Genomic DNA, 13,628 nt, shown 5'->3' with positions numbered 1-13,628 from the left:
TAAATGATATTTGGGCCTGAAAATGTTGTTTTGCTGTTAAAGAGGCCTTTGACGTTCCTCTTTTACTCCTTTTTACAAGGCCCTCCTCCCTGCTTTGTCAAGTAGTGGTGTTCCTAATTAATAATCTTGCAGCATCTTTGATGAGCTCCCATTGTGAAAGCCAGATTCACACCTTCACATTGCTGTAACAAATGTAACATTCATTACTGCACTGTGGTCCCATTCCTTTTGAATATTATCCTAATCCATTAATAAAACACATTTGTTTTGCAATGCGTTAGAAAAAGGGTCATGTGCAATTTTAAGCATGTTAAAGTGCATCGGCAGCCCATTTATTTTGGATCATCTGCCTTATCACAACACATTAGCACACAACATATTACATATTAATACACTGCAAAGATGCAAAGGGTCCCTTTGTTTATAGCCAAGGGCTCGCAGGACTGACAGCTCCCCCACGCCACTGACGGCTCCCTCTGCGGGACTCGCGCCACTGACAGCTCTTTCCCCTGTATACACTGACAGCGATGCGGGGCTCGCAGCACTGATGACAATACACCACCCGTGGGAGGTCTGACACTGCGCTGTGGATCCTTCTGTATCTACCTACACTTTCCTCCATAATGCAGACACCGGACTGGGGAAAACACCGGAAGTGACAACGCGCCTCCGGGGAAAGCACCACCCATGTCTTTCGGCGGTCCAATAGAAAACCGCACAGCAAGGGGAATGGCTGTAAGATGGGAGTGTTGTGGCAGACTGCTTTGCGTCACAAGGACTCCCAAAACCCTGCAAATAAAGCGCGTCGCCTGCAATCACGTGATTGCATAGACCAGGGGTGTCCAAACTTTTTTGAAAGAGGACCAGATTTGATGTAGTAAACATGCATGAGGGCCGACCATTTTGCCTGACATTCTTTGAACCCTTAAAATTCAGTCTAAGTGTGTTCGTCTGAGCACTAATACACTGCCCAACAAGAATTCTATTGCCTTTGTGGCTGTGTGTGGTGAAGAAATGATCTCGGGCGTGTTATTTGGATATACCCTATTTATTAGCGTATTACACTCGCCTTTACTTTAAAGTGGTTGTAAACCCCATTTCTCTTATATTCACCGACCGACACAGCTCCTCTCTGTAACTAAATGGGTTGTATAGCCTGCCATTAGGAGAACTAGGTAAAATTGTTACACAATACACAGAACTTTTAAACTCGTCCCAGGGAGGTGGATCCTATGCCATCAACCCTCCTCATTGCTCCCAGCAGCTTCAGTTTTTATTATGCCTAGTAAGGAGAATGACCCAGGAACCCTGCGGGCCCTCTCGGTCCATGTTTTTGCTGCAAGTTTGATGTTTTTTGTGCAAGTTGAAAAATCCTGGGATCTTCTATCAACTGCCGGCTGGGTGACAGGCTGGTTAATGATATCCTTGTAGTCTCCCCAGTCCAGCCATCGAGCGTGAGCAGGCCGCAGCTAAGGCTCAGCAGGCCACGACATGCCGCAGCTCCAGAGGTGGTCGGTGAGCTTCAATGCTCCAGGGTCTACATATGACTGGATCACAGTATACCGGGCCAACAGCTACCCTGTAACTGCGCAGGAGTAGGTCTGTGATGCAGTGTCTCCCAGCTCTTCAGGACTGGTAAGTAAGGCTCTCCCTGCTTCGGTGGGGTGAGCAGCTGGGCATTCTCTGGGGGGTCGATTCGGCGGCCACCTCACCTCCCTATCTTTTTTCCCCAAGTCCCCATCACCCCTCCTCCCCCCCCCCTCTGAGGGGGGTGGCTGCATGCGCTGCGGGCAGTTTGTGTGTTCGCTGGTTTCTCACCTGTGGGGGCTCTGTGGCTGGCGTTGGTCCTGGTCCCGGTCAGACGTGGCTGACCAGGACCATTCGGACAGTGAGGATGATTCCCCGTCCGGGTCCGGGCGCGACAAAGCGCTTGTTGGAGCACTCATCACAGCTTTGTGTGATACCCTGAAGATTCAGGGGCCAGTGGATCCCTCTGCTGATGTACCGGTCCCTTTTGGGTCCCACAAGCCAGCACGTTCACCTAAGGTGTTCCCATATTTGACTTATTTCGACAAATTCATCTACAGGGAATGGGGTCGCCCGCAACGGACCTTTTCGGTCCCCAAAAATTTGGCGGTGCGTTACCCCTTTGAGGACAGCCTTCTCAAAAAGTGGTTGGCTCCTCCGGTCGTGGACCCCCCCAGTATTTAGGTTAAATAAAGTAACCACGATCCCGGTTGAGGCGACTCCTACATTCAAGGATCCCGTGGGGATAGGAAGGCCAAAGCGGTGGCTCGTTCCTTGTTTACGGTTGTGGGGTCAGCCGTGCGACCTGACTGGCATCCGCACTGGTGTCGCAGACACTGACTGAGTGGGCAAAACTTTTGCACCACGAATTGGGAGAACAGAATGCCTCCCCTGTCTGCGTGGAGCTAGCAGACCAACTAGTGCAAGGCCTCAGGTAAGTCTGTGATGTCTGTTGTACTGAGGTGCCTAATTTGGCTGAAATGCTGGTCTGCTGACCAGGCATCCAAGAAAGCCCTGACGGATCTTCACTTCCTTGGCGAGCGGCTCTTTGGTGCCTCGCTGGATGACATTATTAAGAATGCCACTGGTGGTAAGAGTACACTACTCCCACAGGCCAGGAAGGCCAAGGAGCCTCGCCACAGGCAAGGGCCCTCTTTTTCCACTCACAAGCGGCTTTTTTTATCCGCCCGGTGCTTCGGCAAAACTCCTCCAGCCCTACAGGACGCCCACGGACGGTCAGAAGCGTCCCTGGAGCCACACGCCTAACAAGCCTGCGAACAAAAGTGCTACCGCATGAAGGTTTGCCCCCTCCCACATCTCGGGTGGGGGGTCGCCTTCGGGAGTTTGCAGCCCGTTGGACCTCCAGGTTATCCGACCAATGGGTCTGCGACCTGATTTGTACAGGCTACAAGATAGTTTCTCTCTTGGCCGCCAAACCGATTCTTCCCCTCCAGCACACCTGTGTCCCCGGCTCGCTGGGAGGCCCTGTTAAGAGCAGTAAGGGACTTGCTGAATCAGGGGGTGATTGTTCAGGTTCTGGAATTGGAACGCTTCCAGGGGCTCTACTCAAATCTGTTTGTGGTTCCCAAGAAGGAAGGGGTATGTCCAATCTTGGACTTAAAAGCCCTCAATCACTTTGTAAAGGTGCAGACGTTCCAAATGGCATCAGTTCGCTCAGTTGTCGCTGCACTCAATCAAGGGGACTTCCTGGCGTCCTTGGACATCCAGGATGCTTACCTGCACGTACCCGTTTGCCTTCGGCATCAAAAATGTCTGCGTTTGTCAGTAGGGGAAGCCCACTACCAGTTTGTGGCTCTTCCTTTTGGCCTGGCCTGGAGTCTTTACCAGAGTACTAGCTCCAGTATTGGTGTTGCTGAGGCAGTGCGGGATCGCGATCGTGGGTTACCTAGATGATCTCCTCCTGAGAGCATCTTCCTCCTCAGAATTAGAAGAGGATGTGGCAATCACCATGCAGACCCTGCAAGAATTTGGGTGGCTGTTAAACCTAAAGAAGTCAGTGGTTGTACCAACTCAGCTTTAGGAGTACCTGGGGTTGCTGTTGGACTCCAGGGAAGCGAGGGGTTTTTCTCCCCTCGAACAAATTGCTGACTCTCAGGTCTGCGGTCAATCTGCTGATGAACCGCAAGTGGTCATCGCTCCGCTTTTGCATGCAAGTGCTGGGGCTCATGGTGGCCTCCTTCGAGGCAGTACCTTATGCCCAGTTCCACACCAAAGTCCTGCAGAAGGAGATATTGACAAAATGGGACAAATCTCCGTTGTCCCTGGATCGGCAGATCCAGGTGAGCCAACCAGTCAGGGATTCCCGGATCTGGTGTTTAAGGTCCCCGGTGATTCAGTACGGAAAATCGTTTCTTCCTCTGAACTGGACGGTGATCACTACGGACGCCAGTCTGTCCGGCTGGGGCTGGAGTGATGGGCATTCAGTCGGCTCAGGGCCTCTGGTCGATGGAAGAATCCAAGTTGGCGATCAATCTGCTCAAATTGAGAGCGATCAGGCTGTGCCTCCACACGTGGTCGACGTGTCTTCAACTGGGTCCGACCAGGATACAGTCAGACAACGCCACAGCTGTGATGTACATAAATCACCAAGGGGGAACAAGAAGCTCAGCCACAGCTCGGGAGGTCACTCACATACTTCGGTGGGCAGAGCGACACGTTTCCGGCCCTGTCAGCCATTTACATCCCAGGGGTGGAAAATAGGCAGGCAGACTACCTGAGGAGTCAGATGCTGGACCCAGGAGAATGGGCATTGCATCCAGAGATATTCCAGCTGCTGTGCCTGAAATGGGGCACACCAGAGGTGGATCTCTTGGCCTCCCATCTCAATCGGAATGTGCCAAGATTGTTGTCCAGGACGAGGGATCTGTGGGCAGACGCGCTTGTGGCGCCGTGGGATCAGTACCAACTGATATACGCCTTTCCTCCACTAAAACTGTTGCCACGTCTACTTCGCAGAGTGGAAGCCGATCCTGTAATCCTGGTTGCCCCAGATTGGCCTCAGCGGCCCTGGTACGCAGACCTGGTGCTTCCTGGCGACTGCCATTGGGAGAGGACCTCCTATCTCAAGGTCCAATCTTTCACCCGTCTTTACCATCGCTGGCTTTAACAGCATGGCTATTGAGAGCCAGATGCTGAGGAACTGGGGTCTGTCGGACTCAGTGATTCCAACTATGCTGAGGGCACGGAAATCTTCTTCACAGAAGATATACCATCATACCTGGAAGGCCTACATCTCCATGTGTGAGGAAAAAGGATGGCATCCGCGCTCCTTTTCTATATCGAGGATCCTGCTGTTTCTTCAGCATGGAGTGGACCAGAAATTGGCATTGAGTACCATTAAGGGGAAAATTTCAGCCCTGGTTGTCTTTTTTTTTTCTCAGCGACCCCTAGCGTCTCACTCATTAGTGAGTACCTTTGTTCAGGGGGTACGACATGTAGTCCCTCCGGTGCGTCCTCAGTTATCCCCATGGGATTTGAACCTGGTGTCGTCGGCGCTTCAGAAGCCACCGTTTGAGAAGATCAGGGAGATTCCCCTGTTGACCATTTCATAGAAGGTGGTCTTTCTAGTGGCCATCATATCGGCCAGGAGGGTTTCGAAATTGGCGGCCTTGTCCTTCAAGTCGCCTTATCTGGTCATCCACAGGGATAAGGTGGTGTTGCGTCTGCAACCGTCCTTTCTACCAAAGGTGGTTTCGGCTTTTCATATCAATGAGGACATTGTATTACCATCATTGTGTCCTAAGCCAAAGCACCCCAAGGAGGTGGCCCTTCATGCTCTCGATGTGGTTAGGGCTCTGAAGGTGTACTTGTCTGTCACAGCTCCCTTTCGGATGTCAGACTCACTGTTTGTTTCGGTGGCTGGTCCTAAAAGGCATGGCAGTCTCGTCGGCCACCATTTCCAGGTGGATCAGACAGATTGTAGTCCAAGCCTACGCCTTGAAGGGGCAGGTGCCCCCTTTCCAGTCACGACTCACTCTACAAGAGCGATCGGAACGTCTAGGGTCTTCCGACACCAAGCGTCTGCCGCTCAGGTGTGTAAGGCTGCGACCTGGTCGTCCGTCTATACGTTTACCAAGTTCTGCAAGGTAGATGTCAGTGCATCGGCTGATGCTTGTTTTGGCCGCAAAGTTTTGCAGGCGGCCGTGTGGTTGCAATTGAGTTTTTTCCTGTTTTTTTTATTTAAAAAAACGCAGTACTGTTTTTTGTTAAATGCACTGTTGCATTACTTCCGCAATATTGCGGTTTTGGGGATCACTCCTGTTGAGGATTCCCGGTTATATGGTGGAGGTTTTCCACACACTGCTGTTTTTTTGTGGGTTTAGTTTCACTATTTCCCACTTGCCATGGTGGATGAAGTTTTTTATGCTGTTTTTTCCCACCCCTTGTTTGGCACTGCTTGGGGATGTCCCATTACAGTTACAGAGAGGAGCTGTGTCTGTCGGTGAATATAAGAGAAAATAGGATTTTTGTACTCGCCATAAAATCCTTTCCTCTGTAATTCACTGACCGACACAGCACCCACCCCTCCTTTTTTCTACGTTATACTGCTTGTTGACGTACTGAAGCTACTGGGAGCAGTGAGGAAGGTTGATAGCACAGGGTCCGCCCCCCGGGGCGGGATTAGAAGTTCTGTGTATTGTGTAACAATTTTGCCTAGTTCTCCTAATGGCAGGCTATACAACCAATTTAGTTACAGAGAGGAGCTGTGTGTCGGTGAATTGCAGAAAAAAGGATTTTAAGGTGAGTACAAAAAAATCCTATATTTTAAACATTATGCTACAGATAAGCCTATATTAAGGTTTACCTAGAGCTAACCAAGATAGCTCCCAAACCTGCACGGTTTAGGAGATATCCCCCCGTCCCCTGCATGTGCTGATGACATTGGAGCAATCGCGCTCTAGAGCAAACTGACGCAATGACACCTATGTGCCACTGCATTCATCTACGTGCCGTTACTGGCATCTCCCGTGCGCATGCACGGGAGTGACGTCGTCATGGCTCACAGCGCCGGAGCTGTGATACCTGGCAGTAACTCCGGGATGACATGTCAGCGGCCGGAGGGGGAGACTAAGATGGCTTCAGGGGCTTCAATCTGTGGTAAGTAATAAATAATGAGCTAGAGTTTACCTCCTCTTTAAGAGGGAAGTTTCAGGAGAAAACAGAAATTTTAAATAAAGAACTGTGAAGCAAAATAAGGGTCAGTGACCATATGCAGCCCCACCATTGCCATCAGTGCAGCCTGATTGATGCCCATCTGCAGCCAGGGAGGGGGCAGGACGAGCGGCAACAGATTACAGGAGAATCTGTTTTCTTGGCGGCCTCTTTAATACTGTCCCACCTCCTATGATGGAAAGAACAGTTGTCCAATCGCAACGCAGGAGATGGGACTTCGTATTACAGAGGTCCGCCGTGCAAACATGAAATTCACCTGTATGTACGGCACTCGTCCCGCTTCTTGCCTGTCCCCTCCAAGGCAGTCAGCATGTATATCTTTTGTGACTCCCGACACTCGGGGATTCGTTGTGAGCCACAAAAGATATACATGTCCAAATTACCAGGCATGCCTTTCAAAACCAGGAACGCTGGCCGCGATTGGCCCACGGGGCGCATTTTGGACATGTCTGGCATAGATGTTGCGCTTATGCTACCCATAGTGCACTGCGCCCGTTGAGTGCACTTGCAGGACCTTTTAGTTTTGTGGGGGGGTTTTTTTAACGGGGCTTTTATTTTTATTTTATTTTTTTGGTAACCAGCTTGGGGGGGGGGGGGCGGCCACACTCCTCATATGGATGGCACGTGACGGTGCTCCTGTAACTAAAAGAAAAGTAAACCCCAAAATGTTGAATTGTCTTGAGAAAAGGCATATAGGGGAAATCTTCTAACAGGGACATTTTTTTCTGGTGAAAAAAGTCCAGAAGGGAATTTCGCTCACTTTCAGTTGGGAGAAGCTCCCCAAATGTTATGGCAATCAAAATCTTGGCGGATATCTACAAAATGTTTGCATAATTTACCTCTTTTTATTATAATTCAAACTTGTATTGCTTATATGACCATTTTAAGTAGTTGACAGAAGCTTTGTGTTTTTGGCAAGTTGGTGTATCTAAAACCTATATCTTCTGTGGCGAGGGATTAGAAGCCCTGTCTGCAGACCAGTACTGAAAATGAAGGAAAACACAATTTGGGTTGTCACTGGAATAGGAGGAAAATCTTCTAATTAGGGACACTTGCAATGAGATCTGTCTAAAGGAGAACCTTACCATCCTTTTGGAGATATTTCCTCTTTCTGGTGTACAGAAAAGAATAAATCGGGGGGACACAGAAAAACATGATTCCCTACTGCAAAATACAGAAGTCGTTTTGCAAGTCGCCGCTGAGGTCGCGGCAGGTCGCGGCGCTGCAAGTGGTGCCGCGTACTGTGTGAACCGAGCCTTACTGTACTCATCAGCAAGCGGAGCTAGTACAATATATAAATGATTATCTTCATCAGCAGTGGTTAGAAGTCTTCAGTATGTTGCATACCACCACAATCGGCATGCTGTTTGATGCTTTTCAATTGCCTTGTGGATCAATAAAATGTCCTTCGATTATCTTAAAAGATTTTTTTACTTAATGCTGGTATGATAAATGTCAGTCATTGTGAATTTGACATTGCCCTACAACATATGTAAGTAAATATAGCTTTTCTCAGATCAAGTACCATGACATTTATGTATGGATTGAATCTGTGGAACGAGGTTAAATGTTTACACTTAATATCAGAGTAAAAAAAAAATTTACTCTTTTCTACACTTGTTCCCCACAAGCCATAGATTTTGTTCTTTAGGCCTCATGCACACTGGATGTTTTTACAGCTGGTGTTCTCAGACATTTTTTCTGCAGTCAATAAACTCCCCTGCATGTTATCCTATGTGTCCATGCACACATAGGCTGTTATGAGCATTTTTTGGCTTAGGGAAAAAAAAAAAAACAGAACTATTGGTTTTAAGAGGATTTTCAGCTGTAAAAATGCTCTAACTGATAAAAGCTAAAACAAAACGCTACTGCAAAGACACTGAAAAACGAATTCTACAGTTAAAGCTACTGGAGTTTTTATAAAGTCCAGTGTGCATGAGGCTTTAGTGTCAGCAAAAATTAATATTTTGTTTTTGACATCGTGTTTTTTGGTATATTAGGCTTTTTTTTTTACCAATTTTCATTATCTTCCCATTGCAATAGAGTCTTCGGTTCAGGGCCATGTGACACTATATTAAGTGGCCCACAGTCTTAAAGGCAATAGCTCTAGTCATAGGTCTTGTTTTCATAGCAATCTTTTAGAAGTTCCTGAACTACATATACATTTTTCTTAATTATTATTCAAATTATATTTCCCAATAGTTATTGCTACTTGCACAAGTCACAGTGTAGCTAGACCATATTGGGCCCCACAGCAGTTGCAGTCATGTTTTTGCTTCTTGGCCAGGCATACTGTGGATCAGAGAGCAAGTTGGCACCATAGCCTAGACATTCAGAAAACCCAATACCTGCCCAGGGGTACAGTGTCAGTTTGTGTTGCCTCATTTTAACTTTCTCTTAGCCATCCAGACCTTCATTTTGTAAAACAATGACTTTTATGGTTCTGCCGGGTGAATATAACATTAAGATGGCAATCAACTTCCAAGCAAACATGTTGCTGAGAAAAAATACTTATCTCAGGAGAAAAAGCTAAGCCTGCTTTGCGCTTGAGGCAGCATGTAGAAAATAGACAGAATTTAGTAGGCTGAAGCTCTCTTGGCAAGCGTTTTAAAACATGTCTGAAATTTTGAGAAACTATCATTGCCACCTGACATATCCCAAATGGTGATCAATATGAATATTGACAGACAAATGTACACAGAATGTGAATCAGTTTTATTAAATGCAGAATTTTGCTATGTACAGTATGTCTGGGAAGGAGCTGTTGGTTCTGTTTCTTGGTGTATGTGTGATTTTGGAACCAGAACTTAGAATTTGATGTGGCTGTCTGCTAGTGATGAAATTACATTAATTTAGCCTGTGTTTTTTTATTTGTCTCTCTCTAATTGTTTTCTTCATTTTTAGTTTCAGCCAAAAGCTGCACCTGTGAATGGAGGCATATTGCTGACTATAATAGGCTCTAATTTGGGTGTAAAATCGGAGGATATAGAAAACATTTTGGTAGCAGGTGTGGATTGCACATTCCGGCCTAACATGTATGCCGTTTCTACCAGGTACATTTTTTCAACAAATGATTTATATTCTTTCTTTAGAGGGCAATGAATTCACATGTTTATAATATCAATGTTGCACATTTCAAAAAATTACAAAAATCACAAGACATTTCTGGATATGGTACTCTTATTGAGGCCCCTATTTTGAGTGGGTTGATAACCATCACTCTCATGAGAAATGTTTTAGGATGCATAATCACTCTACAACACTGTGCTGTGAATCATATCATTTGGGAAATGCCATAGGTGTGAGTTTGTGCCACATCGGAGACCTAAATTTCATTGTTGCCATCCATTTTGTTGCTTAATAAAAACAACCTTTGCTTTGTACCTCTTACACTGGTAAAGTGCAGCTTGCCAAGTTGCTGCCTACGAAGATGTATTTTGTAGGTAAATAAATGGACTTCATGGAACGAAAACCACATACACTGTTAGAAGTTCATTCAATAAATATTTCTCATCCTGCTCCTTCAAATTTTCCTGTCACTGTGGTTGAAAACTAACATTGATTTGACCCCTACTAATTAGAAAAACAAACTTTCTAAGAATGCTCTTTACATTTTAAAATGCTGCCTCTTGCCAATGTCAGTGAGATCTAGGGAGTTGCCCTTCCAGATTTCAGCAGACATACTATTTTGCCACTTAATTCTTTTGTGATGCTTCCATGGTTTCCCTGATGAAGCAACAGTGGGCTGAAACCTTTGTGCATCAATGGGAATAATCTTTTTATTAATGTATGTTTGTTGTTTTATGACAACTGCATGTTATGGTTGCAACTAATTGTGATGGTCATATAGACCTACGAGTTCTAACACAATAATGTAATAAAGGTCTTGTTTTAAATTTTAGTGTGCTACTTCACTCTTCAGTTGTTGTACAGCCCCAGGTATCTACCAGGGTGGTGTGTTTGTTCCCCCCCCCCCCCCCCCCGTTTCTCTTTCTGGGCCAGTGTGTACAGTCTGCCAGACAGAATCTGGTCTAATGACCAGCTTTTGTTGAATGAACAAGGTGGAAAACCATCATCCAAAACAGCTCTCACAGCTAATAGCACAGACGAGGTAGATCACCACACAAACATCGCTTGTGTTGGTACATCGGTCTGTCAGGTTTTTTTTCCCATTTAAGCCACTGGCTTACATTAAAAAAAACAACAACCTTGCAGTGTGTACTGGCCTCTAGGTTGTATGGCTGTCCATTTTCCTACCTAAGCTCAGTGCTGATAACAAAGAACTGCCATATGATAAAGGTGGTGTTGGGCTTGTGAGGATTTTATTGGATGATTGTTTTACTGAAAAAGTACACAGAGCTATCATCCCTCATCTGAGCATGCAGACAGGTCAGCCTTAAAAAGAGACATTTGGTCCGTGTGTTGAATGCAGCATGTAGTTCTTAATGCGCTGTTAAAATTGAATGCAACAAATAATCCTTTTTGCATGCATTTTCATCCCTGGTCACCTAGGAAAGAAAATTGATATGTGGCTCAAAAACAAAAAAACACTTGATTTAAAGGGGATTTTTTTTTTTATTCACTTTTTCTGTGCTGGAATGGTGCAGTTTTAGAGCAGCAAAAGCCCACTGCGGTCAAGGGTCCAAATGCCTAATATCAGGCCTAACATTTTTTTCTTGGACAGGGAGAGCGAATACAAGTAAGTTTAGTATTAAAACATAGTTTAAAACCTCACATTTAAGCTCAATCAAAACATGCATATGAATCACCTCTGGATTCTATGATAACTGCGGGATCCTGGGCTGCTCAATAACGTTGTTTCTTCATATATAAACTAGGAAAGAAGACTCGATAGTGTGATATCATTTTTAAATCACAAATTTATTGTACAAAAAAAGCCCCAATGCTGGGTACTCGCATGGGTCTGGTGCGTCAGTGCACCGCGCTGTTCAAAGCCTAAAATGTTGTGAACGTGTTGATGTTGTAGGTTCCTCCACTATGAGACAGGCCAGCTGTCTCCTACACCATCCTGTCCCCTCCCCAACGCTTATTGAAAACAGGGATATGACGCATCTTCCCGAAGAAGCCCAGGATCTTGCAGTTATAGAATCCACAGATGATTCATATGAGTGTTTTGACCGAGCTTAAGGGCTCTTTCACACTACCGCTCCGTTCAGGTCCGCCTGTCAGTTATTCAGGCGGACCTGAACGGATGCTCCATAGAGATCTATGGAGCGTCGGATGTCGGTGGTGACATGTCCGCTGACATCCGACCCGCTGCGTTCCGAAAAAGTGTGACTGAGGAAAAACCTACTTTTCTATCAGTCATTGGATCGGGTGATGACTGACTGTGCGGTCTGTCGTCACCCGATCTCCCATAGGGGAGAGTGGCACTCTGACAGGTCCGTCCTTGCACAGTGTGCAGAGACAGACCTGTCATCTTCCTGCTCAGTGGGGATCGATGGAGCGATCCCCGCTGAGCAAGTGGTTATCCATGTGGCGGCTCATCACGGATCCGTCCCGTGTAAAAGAGCCCTAAAATGTGTGGTCACATGCTCAGGGGTGAGCGGCTATTACCTAAGGGGAGAGCACCAGAGAGTGGACACCTCAACACGTTTTGATCACTTCAATCAATATATTTACTTATTTATGGTTGATAAGGACTTTATATTTACGTTGCACTGATGCATGTGATATATGGTCAGTGCATCACAGTTTGTTACACTAGAGCACTTTATTTTCACTATTTTTGTCACTTATCACTGCTGTAATAGCAGTATACTATATAGATTGCACGACACATTTTTTAGATTTTTATGCACACACACGGCTACATGGGACATGATTATTGCCAGCAGCTGTCCATATAATTTTTTTATTCCAGTAGATAGCTCGCAAGATTTTCTTATTTTAGTCAGTACATGAGGATTGATTTTTCACATATACTGTAAATACCATAGTTTGTGGACTCTATAACTTTCCTACAAATGAAATAAAAAACACAGATTTGGGTTAGTTTCACCAAGGAAATGTAACAGTATAGATTTTGACTTGGGCCCCTTTCACACATGTTTGCGAATGAAATACGGACATACATGGATTCCTATGGGATAGCGGGTGTCTGCGGATGAACATCCGCAGACACCCGATATCGTCCGCCTCCGCAATTGTCCGATTCTGCAGATGGAGGAAAATCCTATTTTTCTCTCCATCTGCAGAGCGGATCGGATGAACACGGACAGACGGTCCGTGCTCATCCGATCCCCCATAGAGGAGTGCGGAGAGCTGACAGGGTGGTCCCTGCACAGTGTGCGGAGACCGCCCTGTTATCCGCCGGCTCAGCGGGGACAACGGAGCGATTCCCGCTGAGCAAGCGGATCATCACGGGGCGGATCATTACTGATCTGTCCCGTGTGAAAGGGGCTATAAATTTATGAAGAGTATTTTATATGCAAAAATTTATAACCGAGACTAAGAAAAACACATTTTCTTTTCAAGATTTTCGGTCTTTTTTTTAATTTTTTTTCATTTAGCAAAAAAATAAAAACACAGCGGTGATTAACCACTTGCCTACTGGGCACTTAAACACCCTTCCTGCCCAGACCAATTTTCGGCTTTCGGTGCTCTCACACTTTGAATGACAATTACTCAGTCATGAAACACTGTACCCAAATGAAGTTTCTTTTTTTCCCCATTAATAGAGCTTTATTTTGGTGGTATTTGATCACCTCTGGGGTTTTTATTTTTTGCGCTATAAATGAAAAATAGACAGAAAATTTTTAAAAAAAACACATCTTTGTTTCTGTGACAAAATTCTGCAAATTATAAATTTTTCTTAAATTTTGGCCACAATTTATACTGCTACATATCTTTGGTAAAAATAACCCAAATTAGTGGATATTATTTGG

The 13,628-nt window shown here is 45.8% G+C and overlaps 1 protein-coding gene across 5 annotated transcripts in view; it reads left to right on the top strand.

Annotated features, from left to right (window-relative positions):
* PLXNB2 (plexin B2) overlaps positions 1–13,628 on the top strand; it is a 342,174-nt gene that overhangs the window by 241,671 nt on the left and 86,875 nt on the right. For all 5 annotated transcript variants that reach the window (XM_077474007.1, XM_077474008.1, XM_077474006.1 and 2 more), the window contains one exon: positions 9,625–9,773. In XM_077474007.1, coding sequence (XP_077330133.1) covers positions 9,625–9,773 — 149 coding nt within the window. The remainder of the gene's footprint in view (positions 1–9,624; positions 9,774–13,628) is intronic.

Source organism: Lithobates pipiens, unplaced genomic scaffold (genome assembly GCF_037356315.1).
Source record: "Lithobates pipiens isolate NorthernLeopardFrog02 unplaced genomic scaffold, aLitPip1_a1.2 Scaffold_8, whole genome shotgun sequence".
Lineage (NCBI taxonomy): Eukaryota > Metazoa > Chordata > Amphibia > Anura > Ranidae > Lithobates > Lithobates pipiens.
Note: the sequence above shows the minus strand (reverse complement) of the source record. Positions and strands in the feature narration are given on the sequence as shown.